At 33.7% G+C, this 22,116-nt stretch overlaps 2 protein-coding genes across 2 annotated transcripts; both read left to right on the forward strand.

Moving 5' to 3' along the window:
* Positions 1 to 1,590: 1,590 nt before the first annotated feature.
* On the forward strand, positions 1,591 to 4,583 carry LOC128166878 (transcriptional regulator Myc-A-like). Its single transcript, XM_052832315.1, has 3 exons — positions 1,591 to 1,744; positions 2,397 to 2,882; positions 3,003 to 4,583. The coding sequence occupies exons 1-3, from the start codon at positions 1,735 to 1,737 to the stop codon at positions 3,653 to 3,655; spliced, it is 1,149 nt and encodes a 382-aa protein (XP_052688275.1). The 5' UTR covers positions 1,591 to 1,734; the 3' UTR covers positions 3,656 to 4,583.
* Positions 4,584 to 5,320: 737 nt separating this feature from the next.
* Positions 5,321 to 22,021, forward strand: LOC128166877 (tRNA dimethylallyltransferase-like). Its single transcript, XM_052832314.1, has 12 exons — positions 5,321 to 5,478; positions 8,681 to 8,821; positions 9,463 to 9,561; positions 13,376 to 13,614; positions 16,238 to 16,374; positions 18,142 to 18,253; positions 18,695 to 18,813; positions 19,094 to 19,171; positions 19,278 to 19,387; positions 19,933 to 20,044; positions 20,811 to 20,862; positions 21,256 to 22,021. Exons 1-12 carry the CDS (start codon positions 5,341 to 5,343, stop codon positions 21,554 to 21,556), a joined length of 1,638 nt encoding a protein of 545 aa, XP_052688274.1. The 5' UTR covers positions 5,321 to 5,340; the 3' UTR covers positions 21,557 to 22,021.
* Positions 22,022 to 22,116: the final 95 nt, after the last annotated feature.

A 22,116-nucleotide genomic window follows, 5' to 3' on the forward strand; every position in this document is an offset into this window, starting at 1 on the left:
TGGCATTTTGCCAGCTTTGTTGTTTCTTAGGCACGCGTCTTGCCCGTGTCCTAAAGACTTCAGAATATACCACATTTCTTTGTGTCATTTGATTCCTTATTGTTATGAAATTTGATCAGGTAATACTCAAAAGAATAAAGCATTGGATTTTACAGGTTATACATATTATTGTAAGTTATATTAATTGATACAAATTTATCTGTTCTGGACTTCTGGCATTCGACTTTACAGTAGCTACCATATACTGGATGTCTCTCTGTCCATTTCGTGTACTTAAAATTATTTTCTTTTGACATATGGACCAGGCTAGCTAGGATCAAAGATTTTCTCAGGGAGTTCCAAGAAAAGTGCTTGTTTTTAAAGATAGTCCGAAGTCTAGTTTTGGTGACTATGAATTTGAATAATTATCAATTTGCAGGGTAGGGAGAGGATTCAACCCCCAACTCCCAACTCCCCATACAAGATCTGCACATGACATTTCAAGCAATCAATATTGAGTCTTCTGACATAACTCCGCTTTATTCTTTAGGTGTGGGAATGGGAAGGGTAGATGCACTGGTGGATTTATGGGGAGGGGAGCACCCCCTCCCTCCCCCCCTTTGTGATGAATATTCATTGATCTTATAATATGTCAATTATGAATTATAGCTAGACTAGATCAAAATATGTATAACACACCCCCCCCCCCCCCCAAAAAAAAAAAAAAATAAAAATCTGGGAGCTTCTGAACCCCGGCCTTTAACAAATCCTGGATCCGTCAGAGCTTCAATTCTGAATTTTGGGCGGTATGCAATCGACAATCATTGGATCAGAAGAGGCATATATACAGAAATTGATGTATTTAGACATTTTGCAATATATAAGTAGCCTTGAGGACTGTTGAATTGTTAATTACGAACATTTACACCATTATGTGTCATATTTCATTTGATATGATTAGGATATCTCTTATTCAGAGACTAGAAACAAAATTTGTTAGTTAAACTTGATATTCACTGGCATTGCTATTAATTTAAATTCTTTCTTTTCTTAAAGAATAAATTTTGGAGCACTAAAATGTTTCGGTATTCTCTGAACAAAAAAAAGGTCAAAATTATAAAGTACCAATGTAAAGCAACTACTCTCAATAGATGCTGGGGTTTTTTTTTAATGTACTGTAAACGCATTCAATAAGTTCTATTGGCACATAGTTCCATTCAGTTACTAAATAATTGAACAATATTTGAATGATACAATAAATATACTATATTATGCATTATTTATTGTACTGCATCTTCGTTGTTGCAATGTCACAGTGAAAGTACAAGACTTGAGACTTGCTTTCTGTGACAATTTACTTTGAGGAAACTCCGCCCCTTATTAATTTTCCCGCGTCTTTGCCTTAGAACGCTGTCTGAACTTATTCCTACGCCAGACGAATATAGGTCAGTAGTCTGATATTTGTTTTTTAAACTTTTAATTTTTTTGTGATGCGTTCTTTCTTTTTCGACTATTTTGTTGTTTTCATTATAAAAAATAAGAATTGATTCTTTGTTAATTGGTATTATATTAATGCGTAAATGTGACCTTGAATGAGATTAAGCGATTGGTGTATGAATATACATTATGCATAAAATGTGCTTCGGTTCAGTTTATGAAGGAGTCAATTCTTGGGCCTAAGATCATAGTTGCCAAGGATTCAACCGTTATCATTACACGAATACAATTTTTATACTGTGTTGGAATTTTTAAAACATGTTAATAGGTAAGTCGTATATCCTACTTCATGTTTTCTCTCAGCAGCTATGGTTATTCGTTTTAAAATGTAATTACTGTTAGGATTTTTCTGAAATGGAATGTTCCCTGTCAACTGTCAAATGTATAGAAATTGTGTAATGTGATTAAACTGTGAAATTAGGACGAAAAATGGTTTCAGTCTAATTCTATATTTTAAAAAAGTTATATATCGGTAGTTTTATATGACAAGTTACAACTTAACTTCTATACTTTCGGCTGTCATTCGCTTTACACAGAAATTTATACCGGCATGGAATGTAGGTCACCATGTTGGGCAACTCACGTGGGTTCGGCATGTGTAAAGTTGAGCAACATATTTTGGCTTCGTTATTAAATTTTATGTTGTGACACTATTTCATATGTTTATATAACAATAGTTTGTATTTGTTTAATAGATTCCCCTTTACCATTTTACTCTTTTTATTCAAAAAACTTATAAAACATACAAAAATGTGGAAATGGGCGGAGCTAAGACAAAGATTGTAGCGTTGCCGACAAATGGCATTGCTATCTTAATATATTCAACGAATCGGCCAATGACGTTCATTTAGTATTTGACAACTCTTGAATGGGGCAAGTTGCATGAAGTTCACGTGGATTTACTATTTACTCTATTGTAGGTCGGAAAAACGAGAAGACCGCAATTATGGACTACGAAATGTTTCAACCCTGTTTTTATGAAAACGAACCAGAGACCATTTCACCTAGCTCTCTGCCAAATGAGGATATGTGGAAAAAATTCGAATTGCTACCGACGCCGCCTTTGTCACCAAGACGGGATGATGACTACGACATGAATTCATTGGATTTGGAAGATTTTAACCTGATTTTTGACGAGTTCTTTGAGAAAGAGAGTGCAATTCCCAAAATAATGACGTTATCAGAGACTCCACCGAATTTGAATTCCAACCTCATTCAAGATTGTATGTGGTCTGGTGATTCTGGAAGGTATCCTACTGGTGACAAGAATGCTGCTTGCCCTGATGTCAACTCTGCTGACTGTGTAGATCCAGCAGCTGTCTTCCCCTACCCCATCCACAGTCTAAACAGCATTCACAGTGAAACTAAGCTCCATAGCTTGGGGACAGAAACACCGTCAGACTCGGGTATGTATTGGTCAACATATTGTCATTTCACAGGTGTATTTATTCATAATATGAAATTAGTTATGATGTATTGTGTGAAATTGGGTACATCTGTAATCTTTATTATCATCTCTTTTTTAGAAGAAGAAATTGATGTTGTCACTGTAGAGAAGAAGCAACTGCAGCAAGTCCCAGTTGCACCAACAAAGAAGACCGTATTTACAGTGCAGAGTGTGAAAACCGAAAGATTGGATGGACATGATGAAAAATTTGGTGCTGCTAAAACAACTGTCACTGTTAAAGTGAAAGTTGACTGCCCTACAGATGAACATCCATACAGTTTACCAGTGTCATCACTCAAACGTGTTCGGTCTCTCCCAAATTCTCCCTCTATGTCGCCTTTACCTTCAAAGAGGTGTAAAAGAGAACTTAGTGACAGAGATATGAAAAAAGTGTGTCATAAACTCAGGGCAAGTGGAAGTAGCAGTGCTTCTTCAAGTCGGAATTCCTCAGACTCTGAAGATTACCCTGAGGGTAAAAGGACTCAACACAATGTGTTAGAACGTAAAAGAAGAAATGACCTCAAATTCAGTTTTTTCAGTCTCAGGGATAGTGTACCAGAACTTGTTAAGCAGGAACGTGCACCAAAAGTTCAAATTCTCAAAAAGGCATCAGAGTACATCCGAAAACTTACTGCTGATGAACGTAGACTTGAAAGTGAAAGAGAAATGCTACAGGAAAAACATGAACAGCTAAGACGGACTTTAGAAAAGCTTCATGCTAGGGAGTTTTGATGTGAGAATAGCTAATTTTGCTGTTGAAATGTGCTGGAATATTAGGGCAAATTTGTGTTCTCCTCGTATATAACCCATATTGTGTTCAGATGACATTTTTATCGTGTTGGCATTTCATAAAGCACTGCCACAAACTTTGATGCAAGTGTTTTGACTATTTTGCTAATTATTCATTCTTTTGTTTTCTAATGTTATACACATCTATATATACCTATATCTTTGTTAATACTGCCTGTAGAAAGAGTTGTACACAGGATTTCTTTTGTTAATGATATAAATTTTTGTTGCTACTCAAGTGATTCACAACTTTTTTGTCTTTGTAGTTCGTGTAGATTGCATTTAAAAGTACTCTTGTTTTAAACATGCCAACCATTGAATAGTGCATTGTTAAGATTTGAAAATTTTATTGTAAGATACAATTTTTTGTGTTTCAATGTCTGCAGAAAGCAGTAATGTGGTTTCTTAGTATATGTTTGGTTGATGCTTATTTTAGTACCTTTTATTTGTATAAGTTTGTTACCCAATATTGTTTGATATTAATTGTACAGTGAATTATGTTGCACCTCGATTTAATCCAATGAAAATTGAAACATGACACTCAAAAAAGTATTGGTTGTATTTCTTGTCATATGTTTCATAGAAATACATCCTTTTGCATTTATGGAAATTGTTTTGTTTTATTGAGCAATGAGGGATATGAAATTATGTGATGTAAGGTGGTGTACGTGAATTATGTTTTATATTCATCTAGACCTTTTCAACTTGTTCTGTAGAATTCATATATTTTGCATAAGTTTTCATATATGTACCTTGCAGTGATACGAGTGTGGTAACAATTTGATTGGCTTTCATCTTTATATTATGCTACCTGCACTATTCTACAATCTTGCTTCACCTCATTTGGTCTAATAAATTCAGAATACCCTTATTTACCTTGTTGTTTTAGTAATTTTGACTTGAATTTTGCAAAGTAGAAATACTGCAGACAACAGTGCAAGGAAGTATATTAACTCGTAGTGTTGCAATATAACAGTTGCTGCAAACTGCGCAAGGGGGCATCAACATCAAGTTGTTGACTCTGGCAATGACTTTCTACGAATGAAACACACAAGAAATGTTAGAACCAAGATAAAATTTTATATAAAACAAGCTGGTTGCATTTTTTCATTAATTTATTTGAATGACAGAAAATGTTTACAAAAAAGCCCACTAATTTTAGGCCATATATTGCAAGCAAAGCAGAATCGGTGCAAGAAACATGAATAAATAGTCGAAAGAGAAAGAATTTCTTTTCATAAATTTAAGAAAAAAAAAATTCTAAGAACGAATTTTAATATAAGTTTTCATTTTTTTGTGCTGTGTGCTTAATATTATTAAAACTTGCTTAGTCTAATTCACAAATAACTGGAATCGCCCAGCAATGGAACATTTTTTACCCCAAAAATATGTTTTCTTGGTGCCTTTTAAGTAAAATGGCAAAATCAAATCTCAAATAGAATTATAACGAACAAAACAATCATTTGTAATTCATATAATATAGGTTAACAAGTAAAATAAACATCCAAGATAATATTGTTGCATAGTGTTCAAAAGTAAACTCCTGCAGACAGATACGAATAATTTGAAGTACGATATAACTTGACTATCCGGAGACTCCGGATTTGGTTCAAATATTAGAATTCAATATGGCAGCCTCCATCAGAACACCTTTGCGTGTTCCAGTTGTATTCATTCTTGGAGCTACTGGTACTGGAAAATCAAAATTAGCTTTAGAAATAGGAAGCAAGTTTAATGGAGAAATCATCAGTACAGATTCTATGCAGGTGGTTTTCATCCTTAAGCATATTTTTCAACAATAAAAATCCTTACATGTATGTGATGAGTTGAAGACCCTGTAAAGGAGCCACAAATTAGTAGAATTCGGGAGTAAATACTTTATACAGTCCATCTTAAAACGATATTCGTATCGCTAAAAATCTGGCTTCAACTTACTCACAGCTACTCTTACCGTGCTTCATTTTTTGAAGTTTGGGTTGAGTGGAACGGCATCAGCAGGTCCTGCATTAGAATGCTGGAGAAAACGTACCCAGGAGAAAACGTACCCAGGAGAAAACGTACCCAATTTATAGGGTACGTTTTCTCCAGGAGAAATTTATAGGGTACGTTTTCTCCAGGAGAAAACGTACCCGGGTACGTTTTCTCCAAGAGAAAACGTACCCTATGAAAATAATAAATAATGGTTTTCATAGATATTCTTAAATGAAAGAAAATAAAATATACCATGAATATTTGTATCATTTGTTGCTGTTGTTTTTAAATGCATAGTCACCATGGTCACGTACTTAAATTAAGACAATAATTTGTAACATATCATACACGAACATGGCCTGGGCAGTTTAATTTGTCGACAATTAATCCACCATTAATGAAACCGTTAAATTATTAGTTTTTATTGCAATCTCATTTGAAGAACTAAATGATGAGTATCTCAAGAAGTCGATATCGCGGGGGTTTTTTCACCATTCTTTTTGAAAATTATCTATAATACAAGGTTGCTTAATATAACCAAGTCCAAGTCTTTTAAATATTTGTTTGATTCATATATATAGAAACTAATACGAGATGTAACATTGAACAGTCAATTTGCTTCCGACGCCACTGACATGTATAATGTGTGGAGGGTGAATATTTCTACCTCCTGCAGGGGGAGGCATTACATAATATTACATAATCTTAACTGCTCAAGTATTTAATTGATTATCACTATAATTAAAATCAGGGTATCTCGCATAGAGAAACTCAAATCGGTAAGGCTAACGGTATATGGATAATTAGAAGAAGTAGACTGAAAACACTTTATGACAGGTCTTTATTTCGGACTAAAATAAAAGTTGCTACAATCATTATAAAGATATCATTCATAAAATAAATATATTTCTATACATATATGCATTAAAATATGCATTAAAGTAGAATTTGAAAATTATTTAATATGTCCAACCCCTTTAAAATTATAAAGTATTAAATTCATATATCTATAAAATTCTTACATTTCTGTACATTTATTATGCAAAATAGTATTTAAAAACTATTAAGTAGTATAATTATGATTTTCATTGGGTACGTTTTCTCTTGGAGAAAACGTACCCGGGTATGTTTTCTCCTGGAGAAAACGTACCCTAGAAATTGGGTACGTTTTCTCCTGGGTATGTTTTCTCCTGGGTACGTTTTCTCCTGATACCCTGCATTATACCCTGTTTTTGGCAGCTTTTAGGTTGGGACCAATCGCCCAAATGGGAGATAGCCCGTTTCGGACATAAAAGCCAAAATGGGATATAGATTTTAAAAGTGAAAAAAAATTAAATTTTGGATTTGGTAATTTTTAAAATTATTTACCATCAATGTATATCAAATGCAACAACTTTTGGTTAACAAGTTTTCCTATAAGCATATAGTTTGTAAGATTGATCCCCAAAAAGTTTGGGATATACTGAGGGATCGATTTCCATAATAATACGGTTCACCAAAAATTGTTACATCATTCATCAGTCATCTATTCTAATGCAGATTTACCATATTTTAAGAAGAAAAAAAATCTATTTTTTTGCACATCAAATTTATACATGTATTCCATATGGGATATTTTATCTCAAATGGGCTTTTATATTCAATTTGGGCGACTAGTCCCCACTTGTGAAACAGACATCAGAAAGTCCTCCATTTGTCGCTGTTTTTTGGCAGCTTTTAAATCTAACAGGTTGTTGCTGATAACTTTTTACCATACTATGTTTACAATGCTACTGTCAGAGCCAGTACAATCAAATGTGTATAGGATGGAAGAAGGAAAGATTTGGATATATTGTTTGAGTGTTGGTAAACATTAAAACAGTAATGTATATGTAGCCTGAAGTTATTAAATTAATCATTTAACATGGGAAATACAGCAAGCAAAAACCTTCCATTGTGACCTATTATTTTGTTCTTTATGCTTTTCTTGAGAACAAAAAAAAAGATTGGAATGTAAGAAAGAGGATATGAAAGAGCTAATGTTTTAATAACGCTTGTGTGATGTGCTAAACAGTTGCAATACATCTTAATTTTTATTGTGTAAAGAAATTCTATGAACATGTCTTGAGCATTGAAATCTATATAAGCTCTCTGACTATTGCCATTACATTTGACTTACAAAAGTTGTTTATTATATGATGTTCCAGGTTTCCTTTTCCATCAATTTTTGACTACCATATTTATTAAAATAGTAAATATACCTGTCAGAGAGAAGCAAATTATAATGGAAAATTTGTAAGATGTCTTCATTGAAACTTCACTCCTTTTACTTTTACAAAAGAATGAAAACTTATTACTTGCTGGAGTTTTTAGTTGGAAAATCTGACATCATTGGTCTATTCAGACCTCTTCAAAACTCTGCACACAGATTTTTAACATTAGCATTTTGGTTCTTTCATGTTTGCAATGCAAGTGCCTTATAAATTTTTTATTTAAGAACTGTCTTCCAACATGATGAGATAGATGAGGTGTTTAAAAACAGAAATCTTGGAAAAAATATTCTATGGTGAAATAGAGTTTGGACACCAAGATATTTATGAAAATCAAAGTGTTGGAAAGGAGAACCAGGAACAATGTTTTGTGACTTGTGAAATAACGGGTAGTGCAAATGCAGATTAATTAAATGGGCACTTTTTTTTATCTGTAAGTGATAAAGACAACTATTACAGGGAAGGTGATAGGTAAGATATCTTAAAGAAATTATGTTTACAAAATACAGTGAAACTTTTTTATCTGAAGTAAATTGGAATTCCTAACTTCTGTTTCTCCATGCATTTTAACCTCTATACCTTAAGAGGTTAAAATGCATGGAGAAACAGAAGTTAGGAATTCCAATTTACTTTTACAAAGCCACAGTATTGATGTCTAAGATATAGAAGGTAACAGTAATTTGTAAACTCTATTTTAATGCAAGGGTGGGATATTTTGAGGTATTAGATAACATGGTGATAATTGCAGATATACAAAGGCTTAGATATTGTGACCAACAAGGTCACGGTGGAGGAGCAAGAGATATGTCCTCATCACATGATCAACTACCTCAGTCCTCTGGAGGAGAATCACCATGTCCACCAATTCAGAAACAAGGCACTTCCAATTGTATCCTTGATTTGCTATTTATTACAGTAATTTTATTAAAGTAACTTTACCATGAACTGAATCTTGAGAACACTATACTTTTCTCTGTGACCTTGGGTACATGTATCTGGGTAGTTTTGAGTTAGATTATAGTAAAAGGCAGAAAATTGCATTTTAAACATTTAAGAAATTTATATTTTAGGATGTTGACATCAATGTCTTTTTTATCCAAATCGTTCAAAATACATACAATAATAGCATATACGTGCTCTCCCTCTTCAAAATGTTCGGCCATTGAATTTCCAATATCTTTGTTTCATTCTGATATATATCACCAGATTTCTTCAGGACTGTTTCACAAACATAAGTGTTAAAAACTATCAATGACTGACTACAACTGTTAAATATAAGTGTGTTATAAAGAATGGACCATGATTACAAGTGCTCATTCAAATGGGAAATTGTTATTTCTAAGTAATGGTGCCTATAGGGTATTCAAATACCCAAATATAATGTCATTGATTCAACATTCGGGAATATATCTCAGGTACTTATTAGCTGTAACTCGTATAATCCACAACAACTACCAGTAATATAATTGTATTATGATTTTTCCGGATAAAATCTCCTATTTATGTTATTGTTATTAACTAATATATTAGATTGAAAAACTGTTAAATGACAAGAAAATGCCTATTATAGTAGGAGGAACAAATTACTACATCGAGTCCTTGCTGTGGAATACATTGATCAAATCAGAGGTAAGTTGAGAACACGTATACATGTATATGTATTTCCTTCTATCTGTCTGTCTCTCTTTTTACATGTATTTCTTTGCACACTGAAGAATTTATATTTTGCAGTATGCAGTGATAAAATCACCATTTGTGATACATTTATTGTTAGGAAATTGTTAAAATAGTTTATCTATATAAGCATGATGGAATAGGATTGACTTTTCTTTTTGATGTGTTACTGGTAAGTTATCAAGTTTGTATGGTTTCTTTTTGTTCAAGCAAACAGGACAGAGGTGGAAATCATAAATCCCCTCCCCAAAAAACCCACATGATAAGTTTCATCCTGATATTCATTATTCTCAATTCTGGCCCAGTTATCATAGAAATGTATCTGTCATGATATAGAAGTAGTCCTTCATGTGAAGTGCTCATTAGAAAGTGAGGGACACACTTGACGTCACTCTCTCAGTGCATCTCGAGGGTTCAGGAAATCTTTCCTGGAGATAAAGATTTTAAATTAGGTTATCAACAGAGAAAAGGTGGTATTTTGATACAGAGGATTTTTAAATAGCAGGTGCAATATTGCTATTTCAATACACATCTTTAACTTTATTATTTTCCTTGTTTGTATTATGCAATTGTGTGCGTTTAAGGAAATAATTTAAGGAAGTTTAAGGTTTTCCAGCAGATGACAATGAACAATTGGCTTTGTCCATATAGTGCTCAGATGCAATCTCTGCTTTGTCACCACTGTACAAATAAAGATAATTTGCTTTGACTGATGCTGGGTCACTTCCCCCAATTTTTTTAGCCTCACTTTAGATTTTACTCGATGGATTTTGAATTTTTCTTCCTAGCTCATATTAATATGCAATATTTAAAATGTTCATTACATGTACCTTTAAACAATACAAAAAGTTTTGAAAAAATGAATTTTACAGTGCACAACTTTTTTTTAGATTTGCCTATAGGTGTGTTATTCAAATACGGTACATTTAGCTCAAAGGTATATTAGTGCATAATGATGGGGATTTTGAATTAGTTATCCATGTCTACTGTATGAATTAAAATAGATATATACAATTTACATAATAGTTCTGATAGATTATGCATTAAATCATTGTTTTAGTACAGTGTTGGCACAAATGAATGCGTAGGAATGCTCTTATTTTGTGGATCATATAATTAAACACAGCACTGTCTGATAACCATGGGAAGTCATTTTCAAATCGGTTGGGAAAAACAGGACAAAGTACATGCATGAATTCAAATGAAGTTCTAGACAATGGATTAAACTTGTGCTATATGCAGGAGGGATTTCAAAGTGTGTCTAGAAGTATGTCTCTCTTAATTTGGTCACTGAATTATCAAGTCTCTGCAGTCATCGTAATGGTGGCAATCATAATCATTCAACTCAGTGTATGTCACTATTATAGGGGTTGGAAGTGGCATATGAACATCTCATTTTGTTAGTGGTTCATTATGTTATCAGTATTACCGGTACTCGTTTTATCGTTAGTTTTCTTAATTTTCCATTAACCAAATAATGATATTCACCCCTACACTAAGCCATGTTTTCAAGCAGCCTGTAATTGTAGATATTAATTACCATAACAATAATTCATGAGATTAATGAATAATTCTCTCTCTCTCTCCTCTCTCTCTCAAACGAGGTTACAGCCATCTACCATCTATTCTATGGCATTTCTTAAAAGATGTGAGTAGAGAGTGACATTTTTTGGAAAGTTTTTAGGATAAATCAGATGTCTGGAAGGAGACTTGTTGAATGCTGGAAGCCAGATGAAGCACTTTGTGAATGAAATAAAAAATGTGTGAGAAAATCTGAAAGTGGCTGCCTCCCAGGTTGGTACCAGTTGAGTACAAATCAACCTGAACATTTGATGCTCAACACGGCAGGGGGGTTAGCACTGTTTGCATGTGGTTGCTGTAAAAATACACAACTACCTGACACTTAAAAACATTGCAGGTCATTTCAGTCTGGTGCACTAAGTTGTTTTACATGTATCCGTCAGGCAGAGGGCATTTCAACTTCTTGGTCTGGAGAGAATTAGCTGTAATTAGAGAAAGTTAAAAGTCATAAATGAATAAAACTTGTTATCAGGAGAATCATCCCCAGTCACTGTGGCTGCTAATGAAGAAGCCATTTCTTTTTCTCAGAAAGGATGGATGGAAGGACAAGCAACCTGTGAGATCAGTAGCCCAGCTCCTGCTGAAGGATGGGCCAGCTGCTGAACTGCAATTAGAATTGACGAGGGGATCTGATAGTCATACTGAAGTTGTTAAAGTTAATAGGGAATTAATAGTCAAGCACTTGGAGTAAATTTGCAGAACTTGTAATACACTTATCAGGAAATTTGTATAACCATGTCATAATTCCTTATTATAAACCCCCAAGATGTGGGCCATGTATAATGAATGGATGGACGTGACTCAGTGAGTCGAGAAGAATCCAGTGAGTCTGAGATAACATAGGGGAGTCAGAGGAAAGAGGGCTCTATTTATGATATCTTTTGTTCTATCTTTACAATGAGGCTTAAGTATTTTTTCGAAGGATCACTTTCATAACGGGAAGCTGTGACAAAAGGGATTTTAACCAATCATATTTTTTCTGGAGTAAGATATGTATAAAGTAGGCCATAGTGTGCTGCTGGTTGTTTGAAAATTAGACAATGGTTTATTATTCCTTGTTTATTCTGCAAGAAAAAATGTATTAATGAGAAGTGCCCCTTCCCCCTCCCCCATCTAGTGTTTATACATTTTGATCCATAAATGACCCGCATTTTTGCCTTTGAAATAATGTCTACCAGTAGTACTTAATGTAAATGTATTCATGTACCAACTTTGATCAGAATGCCTATAGAAGAATATCGATTACATCAGATTTATATTTAGCTACAGGTATCTATCCCCTGCCCACACCCACACACCCCAGGCTCCCTTGGTCTATGTCCCCACTCTCCCTTTGTTGTCCTCTCTAGATTTTCTACGGTGCCCCTGTCCTAATTGTCAGTAAGCTATAGGAGGGATTATCCTAAGTATGTAATGACCCACTAGTGGTCATGCTGACTCCACAGGTCAATCTTCAAAGCCCCTGCCCCTCCTTAATCACCTTGATAATGGAGCCTTTGTCCTGACCATCAGTTTATGGTGTCATGCTTAGAACCGTGCAGCAATGGATTCTTCACACTGACTCCAAGAACTGCCAACTCAGGGGAATTGTAATCACAACCAAGAACCCTTACACCGACCCCCCTCTCTTCATTTCTATCAATTACTCTGTCTACTGTTTTAATAACACATTTTATTTCATACTGCATCTTATGTACTGTCTTCATTTAGGACTAAAAATCATTGATTTTAAGTTAAGATTTTGGTTAAAGACTTAAATCCATTATATTCATTTAATAATTAACTAAGTCATTGGTTTTCATTGCTTTTTGATTACTTTTAAATTGGTGTACTTTTACCAGAATATACAAATTTCATATGAGCATTTTCAGTACTACTACATCAAAACTAGTAGACCACACATCTTTGATCCGTTTTAGGAATACCAAAGTACAATATTTGCATGTCTGAGATTAATTAACCTTTTTTTCTCTCAGACAATTTTAACCCATTAAAACAAAGTTCTTTATCAATCATCATTTAAATTATCATGCATATATGCATACAGTTCTTTTTGTATGTCAGAAATATTCATTAGCTAACTCTCTGATAAATGATATATGTTTTTTATCTGCATTTCTTATATCTATGGTATTTAATTAGCTGAAGGGAAATAACTTTTCAAGGAGTTTTTTTTTTCTTAAAAAAGGATGTTGAAAGAGTCAAGCAACAGCCAGAAAACTTAAAGCATGTAAAGGAAGCTGGGGAAAATAAAGATTCTGGTGTCTCTGAAGCGGAGGAAGATGGCGAGGAGACGAATCGCCCGAGGACGGAGCGAGACAGCGTCTACCAAGATCTGGACACGGAGACTCTATACAAGAGGTTACAGGAAGTGGACCCAGTGTATGCAAGCCGTACTCACCCAAACAACAGGCGCAAGTTGCTCAGGTACTAGCAGTCATATAGGTAATGCTTGTAGAAAGTTTCAGGGATTCTATTTTTTCTGTGACGAAAATGAAATGTTTGGGTCGTTTACTGACTATTGCAAATATTTCTTTTTTTATTCGATTTTAGTACAAATGTATTTACTAATTATGATTGCAAATCTTTCTTGTTTTTAAATGATTTTTAAGAGTTAATGAATGCCCATCGTTGGAAGTGTGAAAGTACTCATTACCTTCATAAACCTATGTAGCAATTAATTCTGAATCAGTGAGGTCAAAAACAAGTGTGGGTCAATGAATGTATTTGATTTCAGTCATATTCTTTGATCAGAATATCTGATATCTTGACCTTTATCAAGTATAGTATAAGGGATTGAAAAATTTGTGGTCAAAGAGAAAATTGAATTAAGATTATCTAATTTAAATTGAATGTTAATAGTGCATTTGTTTTTCAATTTAAGATCTGTTACAGTTCAGTTCACAGATTTTTAAAAAAAATTCTGTTTGTGACTTTCTATCTGTTTAAGCCGACACTAAGAGACTGGGGGATTTAATTGATGCTGAGGCATGATTACGCATTGTTTATCAGTGAGCAGGTTGATTTAAACTGGCACGAAAATTGAAAATGCATTCAGGTTGAAAATGCTAGTAGATGACAGAGATAAAACTTAGAAAGGGGGATGAGATTGAGAAATGTGGTGTAAAGTGCACCCCCCTTTGCTTTGGATTCTTTTCCATTACAGTTTCAGACCTTTGATTTCACATTCAGTTCAATTGTCTTGAATTTTAAATAGAAGAACCAAAGGATAATTTATGGTAATGTTATGTAACAATGAGAAATAAATGTATCGAAATTATTTTTGCGACGGTAAGGGATCAGTCAGTCATGGTTTTGTGTGAGTTATGGGCAATCGGCAGATCATTAGCATATCAATGAATGAAGTTTCCTCTCGTAAGACATGGATCAGACAAAAATATTCTTATTTAGAAATTACAACGTTATGTAGGCGTCCCTGCGAGGACAGTAGAGTGCACCTAACGACAAGCGAGAACAACCAGCACTCTTACACCTCGAATCAAATTCATTTTTTAGATGAACACAAGTTAGTCATTGTTAAAGTCAATCCATGTTCATTTCATTGGCTTTATGACAGGTTTTAAGTTGATATTTTGTAGTTATCAAAGGTTAGATGGTGCAATTCATGAAACTTTTTTTCTTTAAAAAATTTAATTACTTTTTTATAATTAATTTTTAAGAATAAATTTACCTATATAGAGATAATGTCAAGTTAGGAAACATCAAATGTTACAATGTTAAAGTATGGACACAGATGTTTATATATCCATGTTTAATATAATTAATAAGTATATTAATATAATTTTTAAATAATAGCATATGTGCAGTAACAGTTATTAATTTCTGCTGCATTGATAATGAGAAGTGACAGACCTGCTATCCCCTATAAGTGTAGACTGGGATGGACACATTTTTTTTCTATGCCAAGGTCAAGAGTCTAACCAGACAATACCACAAATTAGGAGTAGTGCTATTGGTAGAACATGGAATACATACATTAGTCTATTTGAATACATTTTACATTAATTATCTGATTTTACTTGTACCATCTTTTAATAGGTTAACTCATGTATCTCTAAATGAAAGGTGAAAAAAAACAGTTTACCATTCTCAGTAATTTAGTGTTTTTTTAACTTGTGAAAATACGGTGAAGCATACATTACATGTACTATATAAGTTCAAATTCTTCACACTTACGGTGACCATTTTTAACTGCAGATCTTTTTAAAGTCATTTCGATCAGATTATTTTTTGTGAACTTGTACATTATTTTTAATGACAAACTGGTATTTTAAATAAAATAAAACATTTATTTTGTTGAATTCCAGTGTATGGGAGTTATACCAGCTAGGTACAGTGCATTCCAGTCTAATGGTTATAATTTTCTCCGCTAGAACTTTCTCTTTTATACGTAGGATTAACCACCAACCTTAACCTGTTAAAAAACCATTTCATTAAAGCTCTTAGTAACAGTTAAATGATTTATATAAAAATCAAAATACAGGAAATAACTTATGTAAATATCACATTTCATAATTGGTGTAAAATGAGTTTTAAGCTTAAATGTTTACTTGAGAAGGTATGACTAATGCCAGGAGACTGATAAAGATGAGGTCTTTGAACATCACTAGGAAAATTTACATATCATCTTGAGTGTAAAGCATTTTATCGCAGGGTAGAGTGGGACATTATACTTTTTATGGGGATTAAGATAATCATTTGCCTTTTCACTGAGAGCCCTTTTAATTTTTTTATGTTATTATGGCATCAGAAATGTGGATTTATGATTATATAGCATGAAAAATAAAATTTTATACAACATCAAACAGATTAAATGCTATACTAAGGACATCTTTTTTCGCCTGTTTTTCTGAATGTACAGCCAACCAGTACGCTGGATCACACACAATCCAGTGAAAAATGTATTCAATCATTTTAATTGTCTAATTTGCATCAATATTTCATTTCCAGTTAAGGAGTGCTATAGTAATAGATGAATATACTCCTCTTTCAATGAAATGTAATACATGCTGTTTGATTGTGGTTTCAGGGCCCTAGAAGTATTCGATGTCCATGGTACTCCCATGAGTGAAATCCATAAGGCCCAGAGGATAGAGAGCCCCTCTAGTGTGGGGGAGCTGAGATATCCCAACACTTGTGTACTGTGGGTCCAAAGTGAACAAAGTGGTAAGACCAGAGACAAGGATGAAAGCATGGAGAGAGACACTTTTCTTTGGATAGATTTCCAATTAAATATTATGATGGTTTCTCACAAAAATCAAATATTAATTTCAATACATATGTGAAAGATACTATTTTTCTTTGAAATGTATGGCTTTCTAATTTGGAGGGACTATCACCGTGCAAAATTCACTGTTTAATTATAACTTTATTTTGGACTTTACTGTTAAAATTCAACATCTGTTTCGTAATATTTTCTCACAATTTATTTCTTACAAAGTTACAAGTTTATTTAGAGAGTGACACTTTTTGGACTCTATATGTGATTTCAAAGAGACAGAGTGGCATGTCTCAAGATTTGCTAATCTCTTAAAACAACATTGTGCAATTATCAGTTTTTCATGTCTTGGACATCAAAGACTCATTGACTTTATTTAATTATTTTATATCTGTGAACCTTTCACTCAGCTTACCTATGTCATCACCTGTCAATTTATACTCATTGTTCAGATTCTTATATATAGCTATGTACAATATGTCAATCGTCAGTCTGGAATACGGCGGCCAGCCTCGGCCACGTCCGACTTGCCCAGAGCCTTGAGTCCAGAGGCCACTACTGGCCATATCCGACTTGTTTTTAATATGTCTGCCTGTTAAATTATTGTAAAGTTGCCATCGTTGAGTCTCGACCAATAAAAACGGAATCCTGCATCAATTGCCTGTTTATTTCTCTGGAACTGTATACTGGTGGACCTTCGGGAATACGGCAAACCTACCCTTCGTTGTTACCTTTTACGGCCTACAGCGCGCCTACACCTTATACCCTTTGCACCAACATTCCCTCACCCGGTTCGTACTGCACACGACCGATGCAGTTCTAGAAGAAATCTCTAGCACCGTAAAAACTACGCGGTCACAGGACCTTGCTAGACATTTTGTGGAAATATTTTGATCCATAATACATGTATATATCATTTTCACAGATGTCTTGTACTGCCCTCCAAATTAGAAAAATACCTAATTAAATCGGGGTACCCCTTCTGCATATTTTTAGTAAATTTCTCCAATTCTCCCTCTGATGTCCAGACATTCTGATTCTCTCCATATTGCAACAATCAATAAGATTAATTGGGTAATCTTTTACCCTCATTTTATTTCGCAGTTGCTTTGATGGAAATTGCAAGTTGGATGTCAATAGGACACAATGGAATATTTGTATTAAGGGATGCTCTAGAGTTGATCAGATTTCAGCAGGTTGAATATTGAGACAAATTGTACCCACTGAACACTATGATTAATGCCTTATTCATGTTTCTTTGTTGGATAGTGTATTGCATTCTTTCAAGCATTCTCACAGCTCACTCCTGCTATCTTCATGCATCAATAGCATCTGTGCTATATGGACAGCAGTTCTGTTGTAATCTATCAATCAGCTAATTCTGTCTCAATATAGGGAAGATGTATCATCTAGGACTAATGAAAATGTAGCAGGAGAAAATGAAATTATGTGTTCATTTGACCTTAACTTCTTAGCCACTCCCATAATGAAGATCAAGGCCAGTGCAGTACTGTATTGCACCATTGAAGAAATTATTGTAGAATTCCTCTATGCTTCACATGAAAAATTGAAATTTTGGACCAAATGTCTGGCAGGATAACCCTTCAAATCTATTGAATTGGTAGAAGTTGGTTAGTACTATTTGGATAGGCTATTGTAATATACATGTATTGTGACATTGAAATGCTTGGATTAATTTTATGTGATGCTTTCAGTTTTGGACGATCGTACAAACAAGCGTGTGAACACCATGATAGAGAAAGGATTGATCCAAGAGTTACTTGACTTTCACAAAGAGTTCAATGCCAAAAGGACACAAGAAAACAGGTCAAAAGTCACACAGTTTTACCTCGAACTTCATTACATTATTCATACATTGTCATTCCAAGGCCCCAAATTTTTCTTTTTATGATCAGTCATTCCTTTTTAAAAGATTCATTTTTGAATCAGAGTTTTAGTGAATGAAAAGTACACAAATACGGTATTCTTTAGGGGAGGAGAATTCAGTAATTATAAAGTAAATGCAGCCATAGAGAAAATTTTTGAAAATAAAAAATTTTGAAAGAAGAATACATTTTTTACTAGAATTACAGTACTTTTCAGTTGAAATGATAAATGATAAAGAATTTTTGCAGTTAAAAGATAATAAATGTATTGTTTGCAGACAATCAAATATTTCAGAAAACACAAAAACATGTGTATATTTTGTAAATGCTAGAAAGTAGTAAAGTTTGAAAAATGGTGTATACTGTGTATTATCTATTACAGAGAATTAGACTACACTACAGGGATATTTCAGAGTATAGGGTTCAAGGAATTTCACGAGTATCTTATCCTTCCAGAAGAAGAGAAACACTCTGAAAAGGGAAAACTTCTATTTGAGAAAGGTTGGTAGTATATTATTCATTGGAACTACAATTTTGTACTTATATTTCATTACTGTAACACATTATTTGTTATGTTTTCTTGTGCAAGAAAAGGTTCCTTTTACAAAGCCGAGCAAATTATCCAATTTTTCAGCATTTGGTTGATAAAATTTGGGAAAAAAAAATTTAATGACAAGCATATTTAAAAAAAACAGTTATTAAATTCAATGGTCACCTTCTCAATAATGTTTGATTTAGGAAAATAAAATACATGTTTTACTATGACGTAACTATTTTCTAGGTGTCGAGAATATGAAGATTGCCACAAGACAGTATGCCAGACGACAGATTTACTGGATTAAAAACAGACTTCTACGCAGTGAGCATTGTTAATTAACCAGACTTCAATGGCAAAGAAATTTCTTCGTTGATTCGGATGTTGGACCATCTAATCAAATTTTTTATTAATTACTTTATTTTTTTAGACAAGGGACATAATTATCCTCCTGTTTATTCTATGGACTCGACAGACGTCAGTCATTGGACGGAAAAAGTTCACGACCCTGCCGTACAGATTGTTCAGGATTACATGAATGTGAGTTTATGTAAAATGAATTTTGATATGTTGTGCCTGAAGTGTAGTGTCAGTTGTTATAAATCAAAATAGAGTTACTATTTCTGGTATATGTTATAAAATTGAAGTGATTTTATTATTGATGCAGAATGAAAGACTAATCTAGTTAATTAGATATCAAAATACATGTAGTTAAACTCAAATATTGATTATGCTTTCTATTTAAAAATAAATGCGGTAGCCCTCATTTAAACTTTTTATTGAGGATCTGATATTCTTGGTCTACTCTATACGAAAGTCAGCATTTAAAAAGAATGAAAGGAATAATTTTAAAAAAATTCACATTGCTTGTGTAACAGATGGTGAAAAGTCGTGTCTCAATCCTGACTCACACCCAGAGTCTTTTGCACACTGGGCCAGTGACTATACCACTGAGCCAGTGAGACTCGATACATAATGACCAACAGTCACACACCTGTCAACCCTGTAAAACATGTTAATTTGGATTGCATAATCTGTATTGCGTAGATGAATTATTAAATCCATTTTTCCTTCCTGTTTTTCAGGGTGTTGTTCCCCAACAGGAACCATTGCCACTGCGAGAGTATGACAATGGGGCAGAGTTCAATGAGTGTAAAGCTTGTAACAAGACGTTTGTGATGAGGAAGGAATGGAACAGTAAGACCTAACACTTGTTGTGTCAATAATTCATTGGTTCTGATTGTGGACTCGCATATATAGCAAATTGAATTTTTCATTGTTTTTTAAGTTAGATGTTGGTAAAAACTCATTCTGATTCACTTCAGATATAAGCAGATTGTAATACACGTGTAGATATTGACATTCATAGAGCTTAGGTGTAAGCATGTTCATGTGTCATATATATGTGATATGTTTGGCTCTACATGAAATGTCACATACCGGTAGTTTTGAGCCCACTTACTGGAGTTCACAGTGGGAAAATTTGTGAGAAATCAAAATCTGTCCGGTAGATTGAATTGTTTTACATATACTGCCATCATTCACCAGTTGACTTCCATTCTCACCACACCAAAAATTGTTCTTGATTTGGGATTTACTGCACACCAAACATCACATTTAAAGGCGTGCATTGTCTCCCAAATGATTTCTTATTTAAATGCATTAAAATCTCCAAATAAAATTCTTAAAGTTGCTTACAACAAGTATTTTTAACGACCCTGTGCTTTATTTGAGTCTAAAACCTATCACAAGTATGCATGTACATGTAATGACATCAAAAAGCTCATAAGCAGGATATCATACATTTGTCGATGTTCATAGTGCTTATATATAAAGCAGAGTGTAACATTTGTATTGCTCAACTCATACAAAATTACCTAACATTAAATACAGTCTCATACTCTTTCAATATTGGCGCTAAAATTTGTATAATTAAACATGTTTATTATTTATTTTTTTTTAGTTCATATTAAGTCAGCAAAGCACAAAAAAAGACTAAGGAGTTTGAGAAAAAGGTAGAGTAAAGTTTTTTTCTTGAAATTCAAGTAGGATTTCTAGTACTATGTGCACAGAAAATGATGCATTCCCACAACCATGACATCAGTGTCATGGTCTCATTTGTTTCTATTTTTGGCAGAATAGAAAAAGGTAAAACAATGGTAAAAAATAAATACTAGAATGGCCTACATTTGATATACATCTCACATACACAAAAAGGCCATTTGAAGCCACTCACTTGCAGGTCATAAAAATCATGGGAATTAATAACTATTGAAAGCAGAAGCATGCTTCCTTCTTCCCTGTTGAATGTGCGCATCAATTTTTGTTATGACTTTAGGTCTATCTAAACATCCTTCCTTGGTGATTTTAAATGCAAAAAAATTTAAAGAATTTTTTTTGTGTTACAGGTTTCACGACACTTGTGATATTCTTGACCAATTTAAAGAGAAGAAATCGATGGAAAGAGAGACAACTCTAGCAGAAATGACATCAGGGACAGCCAATATTGCCACTGATTCTGTAGATGGAGTGATGCGTGACTGTGTTGATAGTGATATTTCTGATAAGGAAGCGGGCCCCAGAGACATAAAATCATTGGACACTGGTACAGGGGCTGTCAACTTGAGGGACATGGTGGGGACTAGTAATGAACAATCTGAGGACAAAGGGGAAAGTGTTTCAGATGTCAGGGACAAAGTGTTATTTTAGTTGAGAGAAACAACCTGATGAGAGAGAGAGAGAGCAATAAAGAACCTACAGACAAAAGTGGTACACATTATTTTAGGAATCATCTACGGTTAAAAAGATTCCCAGGTTTACAAATTGAGGACACGGACATGAGTATCCCCCATTACAAAGCGGTGTCATTTTGTTAAGAAGCGGTGATGACGTGGTTCAGTGTGTATACATCAGTGTATAGACTCCCAGTTATAACTGAGTCATGGATTGTAGTCTACAATTGATGGTGTGAAATTACAAGATTGGATTTGGGGAGACATAAAGTATAAAGAAAAATCAATATTCTAAAGAAACAAAGACATATGCTGTTATGTTTTGAATTTGTCCACTGTCAATGAGAACAATGAGGATTAAATGTCTGATTTTATATTTGTCATCTTTCTTAATCATAAAAAAAGCTGTCACCATTCAAGGAATAAACCAACAAAAACTTGATTCTTCATCTGGTCACTTAAAATAATTATTTAAAGATTGATTGACACTTCATCATTTCATGTCTTAAATAAAGAAAAAAGTATGAAACAAACATT

The sequence above is a fragment of the Crassostrea angulata genome, chromosome 10 (genome assembly GCF_025612915.1).
Source record: "Crassostrea angulata isolate pt1a10 chromosome 10, ASM2561291v2, whole genome shotgun sequence".
Classification (NCBI taxonomy): domain Eukaryota; kingdom Metazoa; phylum Mollusca; class Bivalvia; order Ostreida; family Ostreidae; genus Magallana; species Magallana angulata.

Excerpts from the sequence above, each read along its gene's own strand:
- LOC128166878 (XM_052832315.1), top strand. Across the intron at positions 2,883-3,002 it reads AGAAACACCGTCAGACTCGG|AAGAAGAAATTGATGTTGTC; the intron begins GTATGTATTGGT and ends TCTCTTTTTTAG.
- LOC128166877 (XM_052832314.1), top strand. The coding sequence starts at position 5,341 with ATGGCAGCCTCCATCAGAACACCTTTGCGTGTTCCAGTTGTATTCATT. Across the intron at positions 13,615-16,237 it reads AACAGGCGCAAGTTGCTCAG|GGCCCTAGAAGTATTCGATG; the intron begins GTACTAGCAGTC and ends TTGTGGTTTCAG. Across the intron at positions 18,814-19,093 it reads AAAACTTCTATTTGAGAAAG|GTGTCGAGAATATGAAGATT; the intron begins GTTGGTAGTATA and ends ACTATTTTCTAG.